General features: G+C 40.9%; 1 protein-coding gene across 4 annotated transcripts in view; it reads left to right on the forward strand.

Annotated features, from left to right (window-relative positions):
* DOCK8 (dedicator of cytokinesis 8) overlaps positions 1 to 25,654 on the forward strand; it is a 144,824-nt gene that overhangs the window by 108,163 nt on the left and 11,007 nt on the right. For all 4 annotated transcript variants that reach the window (XM_053408025.1, XM_053408024.1, XM_053408026.1 and 1 more), the window contains 10 exons: positions 4,337 to 4,433; positions 4,928 to 5,062; positions 7,695 to 7,847; positions 10,281 to 10,439; positions 11,887 to 11,987; positions 13,204 to 13,396; positions 14,945 to 15,088; positions 16,097 to 16,228; positions 21,365 to 21,499; positions 23,463 to 23,552. In XM_053408025.1, the coding sequence (XP_053264000.1) occupies positions 4,337 to 4,433; positions 4,928 to 5,062; positions 7,695 to 7,847; positions 10,281 to 10,439; positions 11,887 to 11,987; positions 13,204 to 13,396; positions 14,945 to 15,088; positions 16,097 to 16,228; positions 21,365 to 21,499; positions 23,463 to 23,552 (1,339 nt within the window). The remainder of the gene's footprint in view (positions 1 to 4,336; positions 4,434 to 4,927; positions 5,063 to 7,694; positions 7,848 to 10,280; positions 10,440 to 11,886; positions 11,988 to 13,203; positions 13,397 to 14,944; positions 15,089 to 16,096; positions 16,229 to 21,364; positions 21,500 to 23,462; positions 23,553 to 25,654) is intronic.

A 25,654-nucleotide genomic window follows, 5' to 3' on the forward strand; every position in this document is an offset into this window, starting at 1 on the left:
CAGTATGTTGAAACGGAATGGAAAGGAGGGGGGGGAAACTTTTTTCTTCTTCTACGATACTACCTAACAAATCCCCCCCCGAAGAACCGTCATACTACCTATAGCAAGTGAGATTGGAAAATAAACTCTGTGGAAATAAAAATATTAACTAAAGCCTTTGTTTTTCGAAATATTTGGAAGAAGATAAAAAGACTCCCCCCTTCATGGATCACTGCCTTGCCGTGGCGAAGGGGCTTGAATAACTCAGAGAAGCTATGAACTATGCCGAGCAGGGCACCCAAGATGAACAGGTCATAGTGGAGAGTTTTGACCAAACATGATCCACCTGGAGGAGGAACCGGCAAGCCACTCCAGTATCCCTGCCAAGAAAACTCCATGGACAAAGACAACAGGCATATAAAAGTTATGACGCTGGAAGATGAGCTCCTCAGATCGGAAGGTGTCCAACATGCTACTGGAGAAGAGCGGAGGACAAGTACAAGTAGATCCAGAGCTGATGGCGAAAGGAAAGTCCAATGCTGTAAAGAAAAATATTGCATAGGAACCTGGAATGTAAGAACCATGAACCTGGGTAAGTTGGATGTGGTCAAAAATGAGATGGCAAGAATAAATATTGACATCCTGGGAATCAGTGAACTGAAATGGACGGGAATGGGCGAATTCAGTTCGGATGACTATCATATCTACTACTGTGGGCAAGAAACCCATAAAAGAAATGGAGTGGCCCTCATAGTCAACAAAAGAGTGGCGAAAGCTGTACTGGGATGCAATCTCAAAAATGATAGAATGATCTCGATACGAATCCAAGGCAGACCTTTTAACATCACAGTAATCCAAGTTTATGCACCAACTACTGGTGCTGAAGAAACTGAAATTGACCAATTCTATGAAGACTTACAAGACCTTATAGAAGTGACACCAAAGAAGGATGTTCTTCTCATTATAGGGGATTGGAATGCTAAAGTAGGGAATCAAGAGATAAAAGGAACAACTGGCAAGTTTGGCCTTGGAGATCAAAACGAAGCAGGGCAAAGGCTAATAGAGTTCTGTCAAGAGAACAAGCTGGTCATCACAAACACGCTTTTCCAACAACACAAGAGACGACTCTACACATGGACATCACCAGATGGGCAACATCGAAATCAGATTGATTATATTCTCTGCAGCCAAAGATGGAGAAACTCTATACAGTCAGCAAAAACAAGACCTGGAGCTGACTGTGGCTCAGATCATCAGCTTCTTATAGCAAAATTCAAGCTTAAACTGAAGAAAGTAGGAAAAACCACTGGGCCGGTAAGATACAATCTAAACCAAATCCCTTATGAATACACAGTGGAAGTGAGGAGCAGGTCTAAGGATTTAGATTTGCCGGACAGAGTGCCTGAAGAACTATGGGTGGAGGCTCGCAACATTATACAGGAGGCAGCAACTAAAACCATCCCAATGAAAAAGAAATGCAAGAAAGCAAAGTGGCTGTCCAATGAGGCCTTACAAATAGCGGGGGAAAGAAGGCAAGCAAAATGCGAGGGAGATAGTGAAAGATACAGGAAATTGAATGCAGATTTTCAAAGAATAGCAAGGAGAGACAAGAAGGCCTTCTTAAACGAGCAATGCAAAGAAATAGAGGAAAACAACAGAATGGGAAGGACCAGAGATCTGTTCAAGAAAATCGGAAATATGAAAGGAACATTTCGTACAAAGATTACCATAATAAAGGACAAAAGTGGTAAGGACCTAACAGAAGCAGAAGACATCAAGAAGAGGTGGCAAGAATACGCAGAGGAATTATACCAGAAAGATATGGTTGTTTCGTACACCCCAGGTAGTGTGATTGCTGACCTTGAGCCAGACATCCTGGAGAGTGAAGTCAAATGGGCCTTAGAAAGCACTGCAAATAACAAGGCCAGTGGAAGTGATGGTATTCCAGCTGAACTATTTAAAATTTTAAAAGATGATGCTGTTAAGGTGCTACACTCAATATGCCAGCAAGTTTGGAAAACTCAGCAGTGGCCAGAGGACTGGAGAAGATCAGTCTACATCCCAAACCCAAAGAAGGGCAGTGCCAAAGAATGCTCCAACTACCGCACAATTGCACTCATTTCACACGCTAGCAAGGTTATGCTTAAAATTCTACAAGGAAGGCTCAAGCAGTATGTGGACCGAGAACTCCCAGAAGTGCAAGCTGGATTTAGAAGAGGCAGAGGAACCAGAGACCAAATTGCAAACATACGCTGGATTATGGAGAAAGCTAGAGAGTTCCAGAAAGACATCTGCTTCATTGACTATGCAAAAGCCTTTGACTGTGTCGACCACAGCAAACTATGGCAAGTTCTTAAAGAAATGGGAGTGCCTGATCACCTCATCTGTCTCCTGAGAAATCTCTATGTGGGACAAGAAGCTACAGTTAGAACTGGATATGGAACATCTGATTGGTTCAAAATTGGGAAAGGAGTACGACAAGGCTGTATATTGTCTCCCTGCTTATTTAACTTATATGCAGAATTCATCATGCGAAAGGCTGGGCTGGATGAATCCGAAGCCGGAATTAAGATTGCCGGAAGAAATATCAACAACCTCAGATATGCAGATGACACAACCTGGATGGCAGAAAGTGAGGAGGAATTAAAGAACCATTTATTGAGGATGAAAGAGGAGAGCGCAAAATATAGTCTGAAGCTCAACATCAAAAAAACAAAGAGTGGAGTACAGAAGTGGAGGACAGAAGTGCCTGGTGTGCTCTGGTCCATGGGGTCATGAAGAGTCGGACACGACTAAATGACTAAACAACAACAACAACAACAAAGACTCTCTTGTGACGCACTATTTAATCGGGATCTGTCATTATGAGACAGACTATGTTGCAGAGATTGATAGTCAAAGGGGGAGGTGAGCTTTTACTTTGTTATTATATCTGTATTTCAAGTTCGATTTGGCAAACCTCCCCTGGAAAGACTAATGTTTGGTGCAACTTTTCTGAGAAAATTAACGAGCAAACGCCTAGACTCTTATTTCATCGGAACTGAGAAAAGATGGCGCCTGCCACCCGAGAAGGACGTTCGGATGGATTCGGTATAAATACCAGTGTGCGAAGATATACTGCAAACAAAAGACTTACCAGCTGCAAAAAAAGAAAAAGAAAAAGGGATAGTCATCATAAAGTTCACACAGAGACATAATAATGCTCGTTTCAGCTCGCCTGTGGAAGGAACTCAGAGGCTATTAAAGAAGAAGGATAATAACAAGAAGATTTAAAGAAGGGACTTGTGGACACTTAAAGCAGTAGAAATATGAGATGATTGGACCCCACTGACCTCGAACCAACAAAAAAATTATAATTTGGCAAAATATTTGGACTTTATGATATGTATTTGTATAATTTGGAATATTTAATGTGATTTGATTGGATTCTTAAAATGGAAAACTTAATAAAAACTATTATTTTTAAAAGTGCCAATAAATCTGAAATAATTAACTGCCAGAGCCGTCTCGTTTGTGTGGGAGAGACCCAAGCCTTACAATATCCCACCCATGTCATGTACCTAATGGCAGCAAATTTAAGGGGTGCTGGACAGGCTGGCGTACACCAAATTGTCTTCCACCATGTCAGTGTCACTAGCATCTACCACCAAATGCAGCTGCCCCAGTCCTTCTTATGAAAGGGTTTAACTAATTCTGTTAAACCTGTTTAACCATGGATCACAGCATCTGTGCCGAATAAAAGAGAAACAAAGAAGATAAATATTTCTGATGATAAACTAAAAGTAGACCCAGCATTGCAGTTTCAGGGTTAGTTTCAGGGATCACCTCTCCTGGTATGTCCCACAGAGAAATTTACGGTCTGCAAATAAAAACATCCTGAAGATCCCAGGCCACAGAGAGGTTAGGCTGGCCTCAACTAGAGCCAGGGCTTCCTCGGCCGTGGCTCCAATCTGGTGGAACGCTCTGTCACAAGAGACTAGGGCCCTGCGGGACTTCACATCTTTCCGCAGGGCCTGCAAGACAGAGCTGTTCCACCAGGCCTTTGGTCAGGGTGCAGCCTGACCCCCTCCTCTGGCAATCTGCACAGAATTTTGCTTAATGGTTGCCATCAATTTGATTTTAATTTGATTTTAATTAATTTTATAATGAATGTTTTTAGAAGGTTGGATTATTTTGATTGTTGTTAGCCGCCCTGAGCCCAGCTTCGGCTGGGGAGGGCGGAATATAAATAAAATTTATTATTATTATTATTATTATTATTATTATTATTAGTGTAGGTCGTGTTTCTAAAGCCTAGTACGCTAAAGGCAATTTGATTAATGAATTAATTTGGTAACTTGATTTGTCATGCTCCTAGAACAAAAGCTGAGATTGACCAAGAAGTGTTGGTTAGTGGGAACCTAGCCACAGAAGCTAATCTGATTATCCTAGACATGCAAGAGAACATCATCCAGGTGAGAAACTGGCTGCATACAAATTCCTCTACCCTTGGAAAGGGAGGCTTTCTTTCTGCCTCTGTTTTTGTTGTAGTACACGGTATATTTAGTTGCTATATGTCGAAATTTTAAAAATGATTCTTTGCTTATTGCCCAGTTGTTAAGAGTAAATTGTTTTCATGCTATTCCTACCACCCTATACTTTCAGATAATATGAAATTGCATCTTTCAGTTTGCTGTTCAGGAGAGTCCACAGAGAGTACTACACAGGTTTCCTCAAGTCCCATTGACTTCTGGGTCTTAGATCATTACACTCATTGAATGTAATGCTTGAAAATCCCTGTACGTGAATACACTCTTAACAAATATTTTGTAGCTATATGCCTTCTCCCCTCTACTGTGAAAAGCATCAAGGTAATTTCTGTCTATTGCTCAGGGCTATCTTATTGTGTCAAGACTGGCACTAGTATAGCATAAACTCTGTTTTTTAAGAATCCTCTTCTGTGATGTAGGCGACTTCAGCTATGGATTGCAGAGATAATGTCTTGGGAGGTGTGTTGAAAGTCCTTGTAAATTCTTTGACCTGTGATCAGAGCACAACCTACTTGACTCATTGCTTTGCTACTCTCCGAGCATTAATTGTCAAGGTAAGTACTTGGCTTACTTATGTTATCAGGTTCTTTGTTAGGATCCTGAAGGGCACATTATTGAAGCTCAAACCCCTTGTGATACTCTCAAAACATTGCACTGTTATCCCTGTGCAAGAGCCCTCAAGGTAACCTTTTCACAAAATTGTACATGCATTTGATAACTCAGTGAGTGGAGACTTCTGTTTCCAGAGTTTGAGTTGCTGGTGGTACACATGGCAGAAAATGAGATAGAATAAGATTGATGGGTTATTACTTAGATTTCTTTAAATTTTAAAATAGCAGAGAAAGACAGGCCTTGTGATCCATCCTCAGAAAGAAAGAAAAACCAGAATACAAACCTGGGCAACATTTTATGTAATGGCTTGCTTAGTTGTTATCAAGGTGAAGTTCAAGAGACAGAACTCATTAGCTACATTTACCATCCTGCAAATGTTTTATTGTTAGGAATAAACCTCTGAAGAAATTGTACATACCCAGTGTTGTAGGAAAAGGTCATTGGGTGGAGCAGCTCAGCTTTGTGGAAAGGATACAACCTTCTTAGCTTAGAGAAAAGAAGAGGAAGGAGGGACATGTTAAAGACTTTAAAAAGTATCTGTGATAGAGAATAATACTAGGAAATGTTGTCATCCAGTGAAACTGAATAGCGGGAGGTTCAGGACAGACCAAAGGAAGCACATATTCACGTAGTGCCACCAGATTCAGCTGTTGATGACTGTTATGGCTATATGCGACCTCCAGAATCAGAGGCAACATATTTCTACGTACCAGTTGGGTTGGTAAAACAGTATGAGATGGGCTCTTGCCCTCGTGCCCTGCTTGAGAACTTGCTGGAGGCATCTCATTGGCCGCTGTGGGAAAGATCTAGGAGTAGTTGGCCTTTGGTCTGATCCATCAGGGTGGTTCTTAAGAAATATATTGTATAGATGTAAGTGTAAATGTAAATGTAAAATCTCAGGATAGCCTTTCTAAATAAGAGCCAGTGTTGCCTGAAATGTGACTTGGTTAACAAGTTACAGAGCAGTGCCATTAGTTGTTTTGAAATTCATGATTAAGCTCTTATTTCATATTATCTGTACAATCTCTCTTGCAATTAAAATTACTGTACCATTGAAGAGATCTGTCTTCTAGACAAAATGACTTGACACTGTGGTTTATGCTACCATTGTAAATAGTTAACCATGCACCATAGGTATGCATAGTTCATTTTCCTTTGACAATGAAATCCAAAGAATTTCAGCAATGTTAGGATAGCCAGAGAAATAAGCAAACAGAATATCTGGTATAGTGGAATTGTCTTACCAGTTTACAGCAATAAGGGATGGTGGGTGTGCCTATTGTACAAACGTTCATTCTTACCTGTCTTCTTGGTGATAGAACAGTAGAGTTGGAAGGGACCATGAGGACTCTGTGGTCTAACTCCCTTCAATGCAGGAATCATTTGCCCAGTGTGGGGCTCAAGCCCATGACCCTGAGATTGAGAGTCTCATGCTCTGCCAGCTGAGCTCTCCCACATGCCAGCTTATCAGAATCATTTTTTGTTTTATTGTATTTATGAAACTGTTCTGTAATTAAAAACATTTTTTCAGAATGTCATGCATGTAGTTAAAACTCACAACATGCAACACATCTCTTAGAAGAAGAAAGAAGTATAAGGAGTAGCTCCTACTCGCTTCTCAAGCTTCCAGCTTGTCACAGCATCTTGCTGTGCATTATATATAATGTATTTCAGTAGAACTGCCTGGCCAAGGGGGTTATATCTGATGTGTGCTGTGTTTGTACAGCGTCTGATGTTGTGGTGCCTCTTTGGAACCGTAATCTGGACTGATGAATTCTTCTTGTTGCTGCAGAACATGAAGAATTCAAAACTGGCAGTCATCACTGCTGACTTGATGTTCCTATATCATTAGATTAGATCTAATAAAATTTATGAATTGCCTTATACTGAGACATCTCAAGGCAATGTGCAATACAAAAAATGTTAATTAATTTAACTTGATATTTAATGTAATTTTCCTTTTTTATAAAAAAATACATTAAATATCAAGTTAAATTGATTAAGTAGTGAATTTGGTGAAGCCATCAAAACCATCATACACCAAAATCTTCCACAACCATGACATGATTATCACAAAATAAACTAAGTACTGCAGCCATTCCCAAGAGCAATAACATTCAAACATCTTCTGATACAGAAAAGTTTTTGCTTTATTCTTAAATGATATCAAAGATGGTGTCAGGCAAGCATCTCTGAGGAGAACATTCTTTAAATGAAGGGCTGCCTCTAAAAGGGTCCTCTCGCTTGTTGTGACTCTGAACTTCTTTCAGAAGAGATGGAGAATCAATACGGTTGCACTGCCCTTGTCACTTTCCTGGCACAGGTCACCATACAGGGTGACCTTCCATTGGAGTCCAATTCCAATCTTCCCTCACTAAAGGCCATGGTCTCTAGGGCTGGTCTCTAGGGCTAGTCCATCAAGATCTGGAGGACCACAGGTTCTGAACCCCTGGGTGAGGTACCCCTTGTCTCAGAAGGCACAGAGGCAACTTTTTAAAAAATCCTCTACTACCTGGTCATTTTAAAGCTCTTATGATGACACCATCTTACAGTCTTTTCTTCTGCTTCCTTTAGTTTGGAGAGTTGTTCTTTGAAGAGGAAGTGGAGCAGTGTGCTGACCTGTGTCAAAGACTCCTTCAGCACTGCAGCAGCAGCATGGATACCACTCGGATTCAAGCCTGTGCTACTCTTTACCTCCTTATGAGATACAGCTTCAGCTGCATAAGTGTAAGATACTTCCTTAGATACTCACAGCCTAAATCACAGATTCAGTGTTTGCATTTATTTTGTTTTCCCACAGAATAATTACATTACAGTGGTACCTCACATTACATACGCTTCAGGTTACAGACTCCGCTAACCCAGAAATAGTACCTCGGGTTAAGAACTTTGCTTCAGGATGAGAACAGAAATTGTGCAGCGGCGGTGCAGCAGCAGCAGGAGGCCCCATTAGCTAAAGTGGTGCTTCAGGTTAAGAACAGTTTCAGGTTAAGAACAGACCTCCGGAATGAATTAAGTTCTTAACCCAAGGTACCACTGTATATTCTACTTCATTGTCTGTTTGCCTGATATAATTACTTTATATTAGTAGAAGTTATTTCCTTCTAGCCGAAAATGGCCTGGCCATGCTACACTGTGCAGCTCTATGCAGTTTGAGGGATACCATATATGATAAGGCTGCACTGGCCCAAGTTTTTTGGCCTTCATGTACAGGATTTGTAACTCTGAATCCCATAATATGGAACTATATGATACATTAAAAGCAGTATGCATGCAAACCGTTAAGAGTAAACTGGAACCTGTAATTGAAAGAAGATAGGAGAGTGTCAGCTGCATCCCATTGCGGACAGAGGGGGAGAGGAGGAGGTTAGTAGGCAGGAGGAGCAGTCTAGTAGCAGTAGAAGCCTGAGCTCCGAGAATAAGAAGAAGGAAGGGGGAAGTTCAAGGGGGAAGACTGACAGTTTAAGCTCGGACTCAGAGGGAGGGCCACCGGAAGTAGCCCATCCGATGATGTGCATAAGAATTAATGAGAGGTGTGAACAGGTAAGGAAGCGAAAGTGGGGACCAGGAAGGGGCGGAACTCAGACTTGGCAACAGCTAATTTGGAAGCAGTCACTGAGTGACTGAGTTCCAGAGTGATTTGTGTGTCTTGAGCAATAAACTTGAGTTAATTACTGCCGGAGTTGACTCACTTCTGTGGGAGAGACCCAACCATTACAGGAAGGGAGAATAATAGTCTAGTAGCCTTTGGTTTGAGAAGAAGTAACATTTTAATGATGTAACCTCATTTTAACTTGTTATTACTATTGATTATGGAAGGAGGAAAAGATTCAATTCAGTTTGCATTTAAAGGGAAACCTTCCTAATCTGCACTTTCTGAAACTATATGAGAGTTGAAACACAGCTATCCCTTGAAATTCACACTTGCCAAATGTTTCAATGCAGTTATCCAGTCAATTAATGCATACAAATATGCATGTGTTAGGAGAAAAAGATACATGCATTTGTGAAGGTAATGAACAAAACTGCATATTAGAGGAATTTGCTTTGCAAAAATGGGTATATTTGGGGAAATATGTATATTAGATTAGAAGAAAATCAAACTGCAAACTGATATGAAACTGATATGAAAATGTGGCAAACTTAATTTAAGAATGAGAAACTGAGAAAAATCAAAACTGACAGATTTGTACATTTCTTATTTGATCTGGTTTATTAAACTCACTCTTACCTTGGGAAGCTCAGAACAAATAAGTGAGTTTCTGCAAAAATAAGGGAAGCCTCATTAAAACTTCTGCAGGCTATCCTGAATATGTAAGGAAGTCAATCCCAATTGTTGGAGGGAATGTGCATATTTACTAAAGGTGCATATTTACATATGTGGTGGGGTTGTGACATCATCAAATCTTTCTGGAATGCTGTCTTCAAAGAAACAAGCTTGATATACAACAAAACAATTGAAATGTCCCCTGCACCAGCAGTACTTGGGCTTAGGATCCCATCTGCTCATGATTATCCTGAAGATGACCTCTTTCTGTTGACTACCGCCTGTATGATAGCCAGATGTTGGAAAACTGGTGTTGGGCTGAACATTGATTCTTGGTATAACAAAGTATGGCCAAAAGTATGGCTCTTGGTATGACAGAGTATGGTCAATAGCATGCCAGGTGAGAGCAGCAAAGGGCAAACACAATCCACAATCCTTTTATAACATATAACAAACGTTTATTGAATACATAAATTGTTCAGACTCTTAGAGTAATCAAATGAAACTTTAACACATGACATGATAAAAGTCTGTAATTTCATCAGGACAAGTTATTTGTTGTTTAATGTTGTAACAATTGTTTTCACAAAATTTATCTTCTGTACCATGAAAATAAATAAAAGTTTTAAAAAAGAATTAGTGAGATTCCCAGTGCCTATGAAACTGAATTTTATTTGTTCCACAAAATGAACTAAGAGTAGCTTTCATAATGTCATGACTATTTGGAAGGAAATCCCATTTATTTTAGTGGGGCTTATTTAATCCATTATAACAAATTCTGTCTAAGCCAAAGGGAGGTTTAAATTTCATGCAAACAAAAACCAGCTAACGGAAAATCAGTACAATACATTTCATTTGTACAATCTGACACTCCCTCTTCTGTTTTTTAAAAGAACTTTGCAAGAGTCAAAATGCAAGTGACAATGTCATTGGCTTCTCTGGTTGGTAAAGCATCAGATTTTAACGAGGAGTATCTCAGAAAGTCTTTACGAACTATTTTGGCATATGCAGAGGAAGATGTAGACATGCAGCCAACTCTCTTCCCGGGACAGGTAAGGCATTTTGCTACTTTAGTGCAAAATTTGAGTAGGTTACTGGACAAAAGTTAATTATTTGTATGCTCACAAAAATCAGCTGGCATTCATGTGAGGGAGGACAGACGCAAGGAAAGCTGATCATACAGAGCTACCAGAACCACCTGGAAAACCATTTTGTGTCTTGTTCCCAGCCCAAGGGAGAAGAAGCAGGACCCATTATCAGAGGTCAACATTCTCTGGCAACCTACCAAGACCCATGCTCCCAATGTGGGCTCACTGCCAACCCTTTGTGCCTTTTTGCGCCACTACTGCTTTCTCTTTTGGGCTCAAGACACCCTCTTGAGCATATTGGGGTGTGCTTTGCCCTCGCGTCACCCCAGCACCCCCCCCCCAATGGCGCTCATCTCCGAGTGATCTGTTTCGGGACACAGCCAAACCAGAAGTCCTTGAAAACTCTGCATGTCTCGTCCTCTGTGGATTGTCTCAGAGGCAGGGTGGCAACAATGGTAAGGAGGAGGAGAGCAAAGAACCAGCACTGAACATTGAAAGATCTACCCAACCAGAATCTAGTTGTGGAATTGCTGGCAAAAGGCTCTGATGGATAACGGCATTAACTTTGCTGAGTCTTTGCTTTCTGACATCCTTGGTGTAGTGAATCATTCAGTTCTGAAACCTTAAGGATGGTAATTGTGTTTACTTGCAGGTCTACCACATTATCTAGTTGTTGCCCACTCCCCAAATTTCATAATTGTCACAAATTGAACACTTCAGAAAAAATATTACGATATGCCATTTTTGTAGATTAACCCAACAAAGAGAGCCAGTATAGTGTAATGTACTGCCATGGTTAGAGTGTTGGACAAAGACCTGGGAGAACAGGGTTAAAATCCCTGCTCAGCTATGAAAGTCATTGGGTGACCTTGAGCCACAATCTCTCAGCCTAACCTGCCTCATAGGTATCTGAAGAAGTGTGCATGCACACGATAGCTCATACCAATAACTAACTTAGTTGGGCTCTAAAGTGCTACTGAAAGGAATTTATTTATTTATTTATTTATTTATTTATTTATTTATTTATTTCAACTGCCTCATAGTGTTGTTGTGAGGATAAAATTGGGGGAAAGGTATGATAATGCAATAAACCAGGGGTTGTCAACCTGGTCCCTACCACCCAATAGTGGGCATTTCAGGATTCTAGGTGGGCAGTAGGGGGTTCTATGGCACAAGCTGAACCTTGCTTCCAGAGAGCACTGGTGGGCGGTAAGGAAATTTTACCATCAAGAAAGATGCATTAGTGGGTGGTAGGTATAAAAGGTTGACTACCCCTGCAATAAACAAATATTCAAAATAAAATTCCATCATAAATATGACTTTTCAAATATTCATTATGAAAAAAAATATTATATTTATTTGCACATCAGTAATTTGTTCATTTTAATGTTGGACTTGTTTGTTTGCTTAGGTGGAAGAGCTGTTGTATAATCTGAACAGCATATTGTCAGACACAGTGAAAATGCGAGAGTTTCAGGAAGATCCAGAGATGCTCATGGATCTTATGTACAGGTTGAGCTCACTAATATTTCTCTTGAGCAATTTCCGATGAATGATGCAGAACCTTTCAGATTTAAATTTGTCAAAAACAAAATATCTGCTGTGCAATTAAGGGCATACATCAATGACAGATTTATATCAGTTATCAGTACCTTGGCTTCTGACAAACAGTCCTGGGAATTCTCTATACAATATCTCTATGCCCATTTAGAAAATGGTGGTTATCAGATTCCATGGGGAATGAAATCCTGGGTTAATGCCTATTTAACCAGGTTTAGTGTAGATAAACATTTTGACCCAGATATTTTGTTAGTGAGAAAGTCAACATGATGGGGCCAAGCTTTGTGTTGGTGTGTGCCTTCTCGTAGTCCCTTTACTGTGAATACTGTGAATAATATCAAGATTCCTTTAAATGTTACCCTACAGATGTGGGACCACTTTTCTGTGAACGGCAACTGTGCAGTTACACCCCACTTGGTGATCTGCTTGTTCTCCTCTTGTTCTGAAAATGGGATGGTAGGACCAGAGAGATGTGCATGTGCATACACAGTGTAGCTTGGATCATTCTGTATCCACCGCATAGGTTCTCTAGCAGCGTTTCTACTCAGTCAGTTTTTGCCTGGGATGTTACACATTGACAATAACTCAATATTAGCAGGTCTGAAAATATTTTTTATAATTTTTCTTTCCTAATCTATCTAAAGAGAACAAAGAGAATATTATGGAAAGTATTAGAAAGGAGGTGCTTGGAAAGGAATTCTGTAGTGTCAGAGTCATTTATTAGTAAAAGTAATGCCAGGTTTGGTGGAACAAATGAAGTATTTCCAATGCTATAGAGTAGAGGATCCCAAACTTGAAGACAGGAGTGCCTGGTGTCCTTTGGTCCATGGGGTCACGAAGAGTTGGACACGACTAAACGACTATACAACAACAACATCCTAAACTTGGGTCTCCAGCTGTTTTTAGACTACAATTGCCATCATCCCTGACTACTGGTCCTGCTAGCTAGGGATGGAGGGAGTTGTGGACCAAAAACAGCTGGAGAACCAAGTTTGGTAAACCTTGCTGTAGAGAATATTTAGTTAGGCTTCTGCTATCTTCAAATCCACAATTCTCTGTAAGAATTAATACCTAGCAAATGATGTGGCATCTCCACAAAAGAAAATGAAGTGCTTTTAATTTAACCCCAAGACAAATGAAAGATACATCTTTTATGCTCTGTTATTAGAATTGCCAAAGGATATCAGACATCACCTGACTTAAGGTTGACCTGGCTCCAAAACATGGCAGAGAAGCATGCTAAGAAAAAATGTTACACAGAGGCTGCCATGTGTCTAGTTCATGCTGCTGCTCTTGTTGCTGAATACCTGAGCATGCTGGAAGATCATAGTTACCTGCCAGTTGGCAGTGTCAGCTTTCAGGTAAAAACAGACAATTGTTATTTGTGTAAGTGAGCGTTCCCCTGGTGCCCTCCACTTGTTTTTGTTGAATGACAACTCCCATCATCCCTGACCATTGCCCTTGTTAGCTGTGGATGGTGGGAATTGCAGTCCAAAATATCTATAAGGTACCAGGTTGATAAATGTAATGTCCTGATTGTGGTAGATGGGCCACACAGGTACTGACCACTCTTTTTTGCCAATTATTTTTATTTATTTTCTGAATTACAAATCAGACCAAATTAATTCAATTTAATACAGTTTCTTGAAAAATGGTTTCCTGCTCTCGATATAGGATATGTCCAAGATGTACCCCCACTGCTCCATCAGTTCTCACTTACTCTCTAGTTGACATTACTTCACACTTGCCAATATTATTAATTCAGCTGCCCCTTTACAGCCCTGCAAACAACAAATAGCTCAATTAAACCTAAGTATATATAATCCATAACAACATATGTGTTTCCGTTAATCTTTGTTTCTAGACTTTGGTGTCTTATTCTAACCTAAGTCCTCTCGCTCTTTGTTCTATTCATAAATCTTTACCTACTTGAGTGTTATATTGCAGTGTCTGTTTTATCTGTGTACTCCTTCAAGGTCAAATTCCATCTCAATGATAAGACAACTGTCTTATCATCAAGGTGGAATTTGACCCTGAAGGAGTGATCAGTGATCAGACCACAGTCAAACATTTTGGAGGGCGAATCTTCCAGAACTTTTCTTTCAGCCATTGGATACCACACTACTATGCCTTTTCCTCCAGTACAAAACACATCCATTCTCTCTCAAATTCAGTCTCTCCTCAGCAGTCCGCCCCATCGGAAAGTAGTCATAAATTTCATCCATTCACTCCTTAGTTGAGGTGGGGGGGATAAACGTAGTAAAACCATATTAAATTCCTTGTAAGACATAAATCAAAGGTCTACCTCCCCTTCTTCTTCTTCCAAGAAACAAATGACTACACATGTCTCATTCCATTGTGCAGTGGAGGGCAGAGGGAAAGAAAACTGCATCCAATAATCATAAGAAAACATAAAGCATCCTGCCCTCTTCTTTCTCTGGTCTTGGCTGTTGCAGGGATTTTCAAAGCTCTCAAATACCATTCAAATACCTTCAAAAGTCCTGATTCTTTCAGCACAGACTGCTTGCATATCTTGCATCAAGAGCGCCTCATGAGTTAGCCAATTAGTCAAATTACGGAGGAACCTTAGTCAAATTAAGGAAGCTCGTTCCTTGGCAGAGGCTCGCTCCCAGGTCGCTCCCATTTTGTCTCCTGAAGTAGGAGACATGGGATTACACGACTCAATGGGTGCCTTAGCACCTCCGGAAAGTTTCAGGAGGGTTCATGCCTCATTTTCTCCCTCCCCACTGCCTGAACTACTTCACAGCCCCCAGAGGGACTGCAGAGAACATCCACCATGAAATGAGGGCATGGCCAGAAACTGTACTGACCACTCCGCTCAGCTAGGCTTCAATAGCAGAAGCAAAGGGTTGAATAGCTTGGAACCAAACAATTGTTCTGTCTTTTAGAATATTTCCTCCAATGTGCTTGAGGAGTCTGCTGTTTCTGATGATGTTCTGTCTCCAGATGAAGATGGAGTGTGCTCTGGAAGGTATTTCTCAGAGAATGGTTTGGTGGGACTGCTGGAACAAGCTGCAGAGCTTTTTAACACTGTGAGTAGTATTATATTCTAAGGCAGAGCTTTCCAAACTGTGGAACATGTTAGTGTGTTGGCTGCTGTGTGTAGGTGTGTCATATAAACACTCTGTGAAATTGAACATCCGGCATGCTTCCACTGCGTCTCAGTGCTTCTCCCGGCTTCTACCAGAGTATAGCGATCAGCGGTGTAACCTGTATGGAGGAATCTCAGGCATACAGAATAACACTCCGTACGCAGCTTCTTTCTAATCTAAGAAGCTTTATTTACAGCGGCATAATAAATCAGCAGTCCAGGAAAGCGAGAAGACATGTTATCTCTCCCCTTGTAGCAAAACAGAAAGTAAAAGAAGCAGAAACCCGTATGTGAACGCACCCTGAGGGACAGGACGTCACCCCATGAGCTGTTAACCCTGTAAGCTCTGGTTCTCCTCACACACTCCCCACTAGTGCTTTTAAAAAAAATGTTTAGGGGTACTCTCATTTTGACTCAAGAAAATCACCATTTTATAGTTCAAATCAGGGAAAGTAAATACAGTAAATGGACAAAAGTACAAAGATTCATAAAATGTTTAGGGATCTGTGTGTCCCCCAGAAAAAAGCTGGAAAGGGATTAGTTTAACCTCTGGTTTTCTAGTAATTACCTTGTCACAAAATGTTGCATGTCTAAAAAATGTGTCACCAGCATGAAAAGTTTGGAAAGCTATGCTCTAGGGCCATGCTTGTGTCAGGATTTGAGAGGACTTTTATTCATTTATTTAGCCACTTTTACCTTGCCTTCCTCTATTGTTTGAGCTGGCTGACAAAACTATAACAGAGTGCATGTGTGGCAGCAACTGACAGCCTGCTTCTTTGTTTGCAAGGATAAACATGAATCTGGAACTCCCATGTTCCAGAAGGTGCAACAACAGTAGAAAAATAGTAGGTGTGAAAAGGGTTAAGCAATCCCTGTCAGCTTGTTGTTGAAAATCTCTCTATGTCATCAGAGACTTGACACCGGTTTTAATTTTATATCTTCACGCAAGGGAGGACTGTGTGAAACTGTGAATGAGGTCTACAAGATTGTCACCCCTATCTTAGAAGCACATCGAGATTTCAGGAAACTTTCTTCCACTCACAGTAAACTTCAGAAAGCCTTTGAGAGCATCATAAATAAGGTATGTTAGCTGCAGCATTTGTTGATCATGAATATAAGACAATCTGTAGTACAAAACTGCCTTGTTTCTCTTCTTAACTACTATTAATGTCAATTTGCACTTCATGGTGTAACTCAGATACTGCCTATATTTTAAAGTCTTGCATCAGCATAGTATAGTATAGAATTGCTAGCTATCTTTGAAGGAGCTCCACAAGCACAGAGGACTCTCTTCCTTGCTGACTAAAAGGACACATGGACCGATTGTTTTTACCCCAGTTAAATACTAAATTATTCATTTTTGGTTTTTCCATCAACAATATCCTAACCCAAGGATATTGAACTTCAAAACCACTTAGCCCAAGCTGATTGTCCCACACTCAGGACAAACAGATTGGCTCCAGTACCTACCAAATATTTGACAAATTTGACCATCCCCAAATTTAGAAAGGCAGAGAAATACTATTTAAATTACCTCTTGTCTGACTGGAATTTGTATGGTACTAGAAATGTAGCTAGATTTTGTGCAATAGTCATAAGTCACAGAAAGCAAACGATTACACAGCTGCATAAATTGTTATATGGTTCTCAGTTAAATCTCTTATTCTTTTAAACTTTTATGATGTTGTATTTGTCTGGACACATATTTCAAGTACATTCAATTAGTATATTGATTGTTAAATCCCATATTGATCGTTTTTATTGCTTATGTAGAGAATTATGCAGAAATTCTGGTTTAATATGCTGTCTGCCATAATAAACATTGACTGATTGATTGATTGATTGATTGATCAACTGAATCAATCTCTTGTAACTGTGTGTTGTAAGAGAAATAAAGCCAGAAATTAAATTAGCAACAGCAATATGTTATATTGGATGAGTAACGTTTTGCCTTTTCACTGAGCAAGTCATGTTTAACATTAACTCCCCTTAGAATATATGCTTTCCTATTCTTCAGTCAGTTATGCATATTGAAGTCCCCTTGGTTGTAATGGGATTTATGTGCAATGAAATTGAACACAGCATAAGCTGCCTTATCTCATGTCAGACCATTGATCCATCTAGCTCAGTATCATTGATAGTGGCTTTCCAAGGTTTCAGGCAGGAGTCTTACCCTATATCGAAACCCCAAGGATTGAACCTGCACCATTTGCAAATAAAGTGTGCACTCTACCACAGAGCTGCAGTCCTTCCCACAAAATTTGAGACAGAATCATTGTTGTTGTTGTTTAGTCATTTAGTCTTGTCCGACTCTTCGTGACCCCATGGACCAGAGCACGCCAGGCACTTCTGTCCTCCACTGCCTCCCGCAGTTTGATCAAACTCATGCTGGTAGCTTCAAGAACACCATCCAACCATCTCATCCTCTGTCGTCCCCTTCTCCTTGTGCCCTCCATCTTTCCCAACATCAGGGTCTTTTCCAGGGAGTCTTCTCTTCTCATGAGGTGGCCAAAGTTTTGGAGCCTCAGCTTCACGATCTGTCCTTCCAGTGAGCACTCAGGGCTGATTTCCTTAAGAATGGATACGTTTGATCTTCTTGCAGTCCATGGGACTCTCAAGAGTCTCCTCCAGCACCATAATTCAAAAGCATCAATTCTTCGGCGATCAGCCTTCTTTATGGTCCAGCTCTCACTTCCATACATCACTACTGGGAAAACCATAGCTTTAACTATACAGACCTTTGTTGGCAAGGTGATGTCTCTACTTTTTAAGATGCTGTCTAGGTTTGTCATTGCTTTTCTCTCAAGAAGCAGGCGCCTTTTAATTTCGTGACTGCTGTCACCATCTGCAGTGATCATGGAGCCCAAGAAAGTAAAATCTCTTACTGCCTCCATTTCTTCCCCTTCTATTTGCCAGGAGGTGATGGGACCAGTGGCCATGATCTTCGTTTTTTTGATGTTGAGCTTCAGACTATATTTTGCGCTCTCCTCTTTCACCCTCAATAAAAGGTTCTTTAATTCCTCCTCACTTTCTGCCATCCAGGTTGTGTCATCTGCATATCTGAGGTTGTTGATATTTCTTCCGCAATCTTAATTCCGGCTTCGGATTCATCCAGCCCAGCCTTTCGCATGATGAATTCTGCATATAAGTTAAATAAGCAGGGAGACAATATACAGCCTTGTCGTACACCTTTCCCAATTTTGAACCAATCAGTTGTTCCATATCCAGTTCTAACTGTAGCTTCTTGTCCCACATAGAGATTTCTCGGGAGACAGATGAGGTGATCAGGCACTCCCATTTCTTTAAGAACTTGCCATAGTTTGCTGTGGTCGACACAGTCAAAGGCTTTTGCATAGTCAATGAAGCAGAAGTAGATGTCTTTCTGGAACTCTCTAGCTTTCTCCATAATCCAGCGCATGTTTGCAATTTGGTCTCTGGTTCCTCTGCCTCTTCTAAATCCAGCTTGCACTTCTGGGAGTTCTCGGTCCACATACTGCTTGAGCCTTCCTTGTAGAATTTTAAGCATAACCTTGCTAGCGTGTGAAATGAGTGCAATTGTGCGGTAGTTGGAGCATTCTTTGGCACTGCCCTTCTTTGGGTTTGGGATGTAGACTGATCTTCTCCAATCCTCTGGCCACTGCTGAGTTTTCCAAACTTGCTGGCATATTGAGTGTAGCACCTTAACAGCATCATCTTTTAAAATTTTAAATAGTTCAGCTGGAATACCATCACTTCCACTGGCCTTGTTATTTGCAGTGCTTTCTAAGGCCCATTTGACTTCACTCTCCAGGATGTCTGGCTCAAGGTCAGCAATCACACTACCTGGGGTGTACGAAACAACCATATCTTTCTGGTATAATTCCTCTGCGTATTCTTGCCACCTCTTCTTGATGTCTTCTGCTTCTGTTAGGTCCTTACCACTTTTGTCCTTTATTATGGTAATCTTTGTACGAAATGTTCCTTTCATATTTCCGATTTTCTTGAACAGATCTCTGGTCCTTCCCATTCTGTTGTTTTCCTCTGTTTCTTTGCATTGCTCATTTAAGAAGGCCTTCTTGTCTCTCCTTGCTATTCTTTGAAAATCTGCATTCAATTTCCTGTATCTTTCACTATCTCCCTCGCATTTTGCTTGCCTTCTTTCCCCCGCTATTTGTAAGGCCTCATTGGACAGCCACTTTGCTTTCTTGCATTTCTTTTTCATTGGGATGGTTTTAGTTGCTGCCTCCTGTATAATGTTGCGAACCTCCACCCATAGTTCTTCAGGCACTCTGTCCAGCAAATCTAAATCCTTAGACCTGTTCCTCACTTCCACTGTGTATTCATAAGGGATTTGGTTTAGATTGTATCTTACCGGCCCAGTGGCGTGTTTGTGATGACCAGCTTGTTCTCTTGACAGAACTCTATTAGCCTTTGCCCTGCTTCGTTTTGATCTCCAAGGCCAAACTTGCCAGTTGTTCCTTTTATCTCTTGATTCCCTACTTTAGCATTCCAATCCCCTATAATGAGAAGAACATCCTTCTTTGGTGTCACTTCTATAAGGTCTTGTAAGTCTTCATAGAATTGGTCAATTTTACTGTGATGTTAAAAGGTCTGCCTTGGATTCGTATCGAGATCATTCTATCATTTTTGAGATTGCATCCCAGTACAGCTTTCGCCACTCTTTTGTTGACTATGAGGGCCACTCCATTTCTTTTACGGGTTTCTTGCCCACAGTAGTAGATATGATAGTCATCCGAACTGAATTCGCCCATTCCCGTCCATTTTAGTTCATTGATTCCCAGGATGTCAATATTTATTCTTGCCATCTCATTTTTGACCACATCCAACTTACCCAGATTTGCGGTTCTTACATTCCAGGTTCCTATGCAATATTTTTCTTTACAGCATTGGACTTTCCTTTCGCTTCCGTGCATATCCGCAACTGAGCGTCCTTTCGGCTTTGGCCCAGCCGCTTCATCAGCTCTGGATCTACTTGTACTTGTCCTCCGCTCTTCCCCAGTAGCATGTTCGACACCTTCTGACCTGAGGGGCTCATCTTCCAGCGTCATAACTTTTATATGCCTGTTGTCTTTGTCCATGGAGTTTTCTTGGCAGGGATACTGGAGTGGCTTGCCGGTTCCTCCTCCAGGTGGATCACGTTTGGTCTCCACTATGACCTGTTCATCTTGGGTGCCCTGCTCGGCATAGTTCATAGCTTCTCTGAGTTATTCAAGCCCCTTCGCCACAGCAAGGCAGTGATCCATGAAGGAGGACAGAATCATAGCCTAGTGCTTTTATGACTCTTCAAACCACCATTTGTTATGATGCCTATTTCTCAGTCCCTGCGTAGAGATATTCCATATGGTGACTTAAACTCAACTGTAAGGCTACTGTGAACAAATAACCAGCTCTCCCCATGATTGAAGCTATGAAGCAGGACATGCTTCATGACACTCATGTAGTAAGTGGTAATCTGTTTCACCCATATATAGTCAACTGGCACAATCCTAAATTACACAAGATCAGGATCTTCCAGAAAGGAAGTGGCTTTGCACATGCATCAGAGAATGCAAAAGAGTGATGGGAGTGCATCAACATTCACATAGCTTCACTAAATCAGTCCATGTATGCAAATAAGCCTTTTTGACAGCAACAAAGAGTGTCTTCTGTGCTTGTGGAGCTCCTTCAAAGATAGCTAGCAATTCAATACTATACTGATGCAAGATTTTAAATTATAGGCAGTATCTGAGTGCAAATGGACATTAATAGTTAAGAAGAGAAACAGGGCAACCCTTATGTCTGACAATGTTTTTATTTTAGGAGAATGGGCAAAGCACACTGGGAGGTGCTTACCTGCAAGCTCAATTTAAATCAAACAGGAGGAGTGCTATGGGGCTTGTATAGGAGGGCAAGCCAGTGGGTTCTGCCCAAGTTTTATTTGTTCTGCTGATGTCTTCCTTCATCTTCTCTTCTTCTATTTGTCTACTTAAACATATAGTGGTTGTTGCTCTTGAGATGTAGAAAAGCTTTTTCAAGTTTGCTTAAATCTTTAATTTACAGACCATATCTCTTTCTCTTGGTTTCTTTTAATTATGCTTAGTTCTACTAAGATACAGCTGCTTTGTAGAATAACAAACACAAATGTATAAATTACCATAAAAATTAATTTCATCACTGCACAAAAATAGAAAGCTATGAAAAGAAATTGAAATTTTGTGACTTCATATTCATCAAACAGGGTCAGAAGAGAATGTTTGGCACTTACTTCCGTGTTGGCTTCTATGGAGCCATATTTGGAGATTTAGATGAACAGGAATTTGTTTACAAAGAGCCTGCCATTACCAAACTTCCTGAGATTTCTCATAGACTGGAGGTAAGTGGTTATACTTCTGTAAACGCTAGGACATCATGGCAAAAGGATAGCATTCAAAGAGGAATAACATCTATACCTAAAATGACAGGGAATGAAGAGATAATGCAGATAAACACTCCACAATTCACTTCTCTAGTTAACCTTCAGAGCCTGGCAGTTTGCAACAAAAAAAAAAGAGCCTTTCCAAATGGGAAGTAATCCAGCACTATAATTTCCAGTGCTATCTGGTGTCACAGCAGTGTGACAAATATACCTCTACAATATCCTGCACTTATTGTCATCCTGACCAGCAGTGGTCAGGATGAGGTGAATAAGATGTGTTGATGGTGGAGATGAGTGGGAAGCTTTTGACAGGAAGGCACTTCTGCATCCATTATTCCCCAAATGAGTGAGGCTGAAAGGGAAAAGCACATGTTTTCATCACATATTCATCCCCTGTAGTAGCCATACTTCTGTGCCTCATGGATGGATGTAGAGGAACAGATTATTTCAAAAAAATCCCCATGGAAACATAAAACCCTTTCAGATTCTGTTGGGAGTTTCAGGATTTGGATCATGGGGGTGGAATTCATAAATTCAGCCACAACTTTGTGTTGTGCCTTCTATGTTCATGCAGTGTGTGATAATGATTGTTCTCTTGTGGGGGTAAAAAGCCTCTATTGCAGTTCCTAGTGTGCAGTTAACTGCTCCTACTTGCTCTAACTAGCAGGGCTTTTGCAAATTCACCTTTGAATCTTTGTCCCAATCAATTGGAGGTGCAACTGCCTTTTCCTCTTCCATGTCCTGATCTTCTGAGGAACTCTGGCTCCATCTTCAACTTTCCTCAACATGTTTAAGCAACGTACTGACATACTTTTCTTCCCCATAAACCTAGATTAGGTTGTCAGTGCACAAAGGGAGCTTGCCACTGTGAACTCTTTAGAGCAAATCCATTGTTGAAATTGCTTAATCTTTTGCCTATGGTGTTGAGCTTGGTACCTTTGGAGTAGATTTAATCTAAATGGCCAAGTAGTACAGCCAGTGTGGCAACTCTGGTATTTTTAGCTTGGATGATGATAATATTTAGCATTTCTATTCCACTTTTTGAACATTCAAAGTAGTTCATATACACAATCACAGTAATTTGTACAACCAGGTGGCGTTGCCATTTCTAATTTACTGATGGAGGACTCAGGGTCATACTTTATGTATGACCAATGCATGGCAAGTAGCAGTTGCGGAGGGAGAAAGAGCTTAGGGGGTGGGGAGGTTTATCTATTCCTACTGTGATTAGAATTAAAATCCCCTCTATGGGGCTAGAATGCTTGGGGGTGGGAATTCCAGCCATCAGGGGAGGCATCAAATATAAACCAAATTGTTAAGGGCAGCCTGCAGTTCTGACCATAGACTGATATGTGTTTTGAAGAATGTCTGTAGCAAGATTATGGCCTAGTTCACATGACACATGAAGCCAAACCTTCACGTAGCAGGATTTCACAAACATGCAGCCCCCCCATACAGCTGCTTTACTCCTCTTTGTTATTTATTTATTTTGCTTCTGCACCATGCTAAGCAAAGCCAGAGTTTGGCTTAGTGTGTCATGAGAACCAGGAGTTGCAGCTATGCTTTCTCCTCACTAACCACTAGCTGTAACAAGTGGTTGCACAGCAGCTAAAAGGATTGAGCAAGAGAAAAGAGGCAAGGAGCTCTTCTCACATTCGCTGTCTCACTAAGCCAATTTGTCTTAGTGTGTTGCAGGAACACAGTTGGTTTCACTTTCAGGTTTCACTCTTTTCCACATGACAGGACTGAAACCTGCAACATTTCTATGTGACCTTTTTCTTTGTGAAAACTAGTGTTTAGTTGTAAAGCTATCTTCAGTTAATAATCTCATCTTTTTTACAACTTGTAGACCCAACTAAGTACATTAAAAAGGACTGTAAACAAAAAAGCTCCTCAGCCATAATCTTGTTTTCCTTTTCAGGGCTTTTATGGTCAGTGTTTTGGGGAGGATCGCATTGTAGTGATTAAAGATTCTACTCCAGTAGACAAGAGCAAGCTAGATCCCAGTAAGGTATGGCAGGCATTTCTTCCTTTACTACCATTGAGCTTGGAATTCTGTACTGAGCATTCTTACATTTTACAACCATAAAACTGAAGTCTAAACCTGGAATTGATTATACACATTTGACAAAAATATGTAATCATAGCCATATATAGATTTGCTTTGGCTAGGTTTAAAGGAAGAGTTAAACAGGTACATCCCTTCTCTCATACTCTCTCACCATAGAATCATAGAATCATAGAATCATAGAGTTGGAAGAGACCACAAGGGCCATCGAGTCCAACCCCCTGCCAAGCAGGAAACACCATCAGAGCACTCCTGACATATGGTTGTCAAGCCTCTGCCTAAAGACCTCCAAAGAAGGAGACTCCACCACACTCCTTGGCAGCAAATTCCACTGTCGAACAGCTCTTACTGTCAGGAAGTTCTTCCTAATGTTTAGGTGGAATCTTCTTTCTTGTAGTTTGGATCCATTGCTCCGTGTCCGCTTCTCTGGAGCAGCAGAAAACAACCTTTCTCCCTCCTCTATGTGACATCCTTTTATATATTTGAACATGGCTATCATACCCCTTAACCTCCTCTTCTCCAGGCTAAACATGCCCAGCTCCCTTAGCCGTTCCTCATAAGGCATCGTTTCCAGGCCTTTGACCATTTTGGTTGCCCTCCTCTGGACACGTTCCAGTTTGTCAGTGTCCTTCTTGAAGGACTCCAGGTGAGGTCTGACCAGAGCAGAATACAGTGGCACTATTACTTCCCTTGATCTAGATGCTATACTCCTATTGATGCAGCCCAGAATTGCATTGGCTTTTTTAGCTGCCGCATCACACTGTTGGCTCATGTCAAGTTTGTGGTCAACCAAGACTCCTAGATCCTTTTCACATGTACTGCTCTCAAGCCAGGTGTCACCCATCTTGTATTTGTGCCTCTCCTTTTTTTTGCCCAAGTGCAATACTTTACATTTCTACCTGTTAAAATTCATCTTGTTTGTTTTGGCCCAGTTCTCTAATCTGTCAAGGTCGTTTTGAAGTGTGATCCTGTCCTCTGGGGTGTTAGCCACCCCTCCCAGTTTGGTGTCATCTGCAAATTTGATCAGGATGCCCTTGAGTCCATCATCCAAGTCGTTGATAAAGGGATGTGTATACCTGTGAAGAGATCCAAGATTTAGAACCTCAAAGCCAAAGTAAGAGCATTTGGGTCAAAATTAAGGGAGAGAAGAATAACAGTGACCTCATTGTGGGAGTTTACTATAGATCCCCAAGCCAAACGGAGGACATAGATGATGCCTTCCTGGAACAGATGGCCAAGCATGCAAAAGGAAGGGAGATAGTAGTAATGGGGGACTTCAATTACCCGGATATTTGTTGGATGTCAAACTCAGCCAAGAGCATAAGGTCAAACAGATTCCTCACTGGCCTTGCAGACAACTTCATTGTCCAGAAAGTGGGAGAAGCAACAAGAGGAACAGCCATTTTAGATCTGGTCCTAACCAATGTTGATGACCTGGTTAGTGGGGTAGAAGTGGAAGGATCATGAGGCGCGAGTGATCATGCTCTTCTGAAGTTTACTATACAGCGGAAAGGAGCAGCCAAGCATACTAGGACTCAATTTCTTGACTTTAAGAAAGCCGACTTCATAAAACTTAGGGAAGTGCTGGGTGAGATCCCATGGACAGTAATACTAAAAGGAAAGGGAGTTCATGACGGCTGGGAGTTTGTTAAGAGGGAGATAGTAAAAGCACAACTTCAGGCAATACTAATGAGACGGAAACATGGAAGGTGCCTAAAGAAGCCAGGGTGGCTATCTAAAGAACTTTTAACTGAGTTAAGATTAAAAAAGGATGTGTACAAAAAATGGAAATGGGGGGAAACCACCAAAGAGGAATTCAAACAAATAGCCAGCACGTGTAGACACAAAGTCAGAAAAGCTAAAGCACAGAATGAACTCAGGCTTGCTAGAGAGGTTAAAAGCAACAAAAAAGGCTTTTATGGGTATGTTCATAGCAAAAGGAAGAACAAAGAAACAGTGGGGTCACTCAGAGGAGAAGATGGTGAAATGCAAACAGGGGACACAGAAAGGGCTGAACTCCTCAATGCCTTCTTTGCCTCAGTCTT

This window comes from Podarcis raffonei, chromosome 11 (genome assembly GCF_027172205.1).
Source record: "Podarcis raffonei isolate rPodRaf1 chromosome 11, rPodRaf1.pri, whole genome shotgun sequence".
NCBI classification, from domain to species: Eukaryota; Metazoa; Chordata; class Lepidosauria; order Squamata; family Lacertidae; genus Podarcis; species Podarcis raffonei.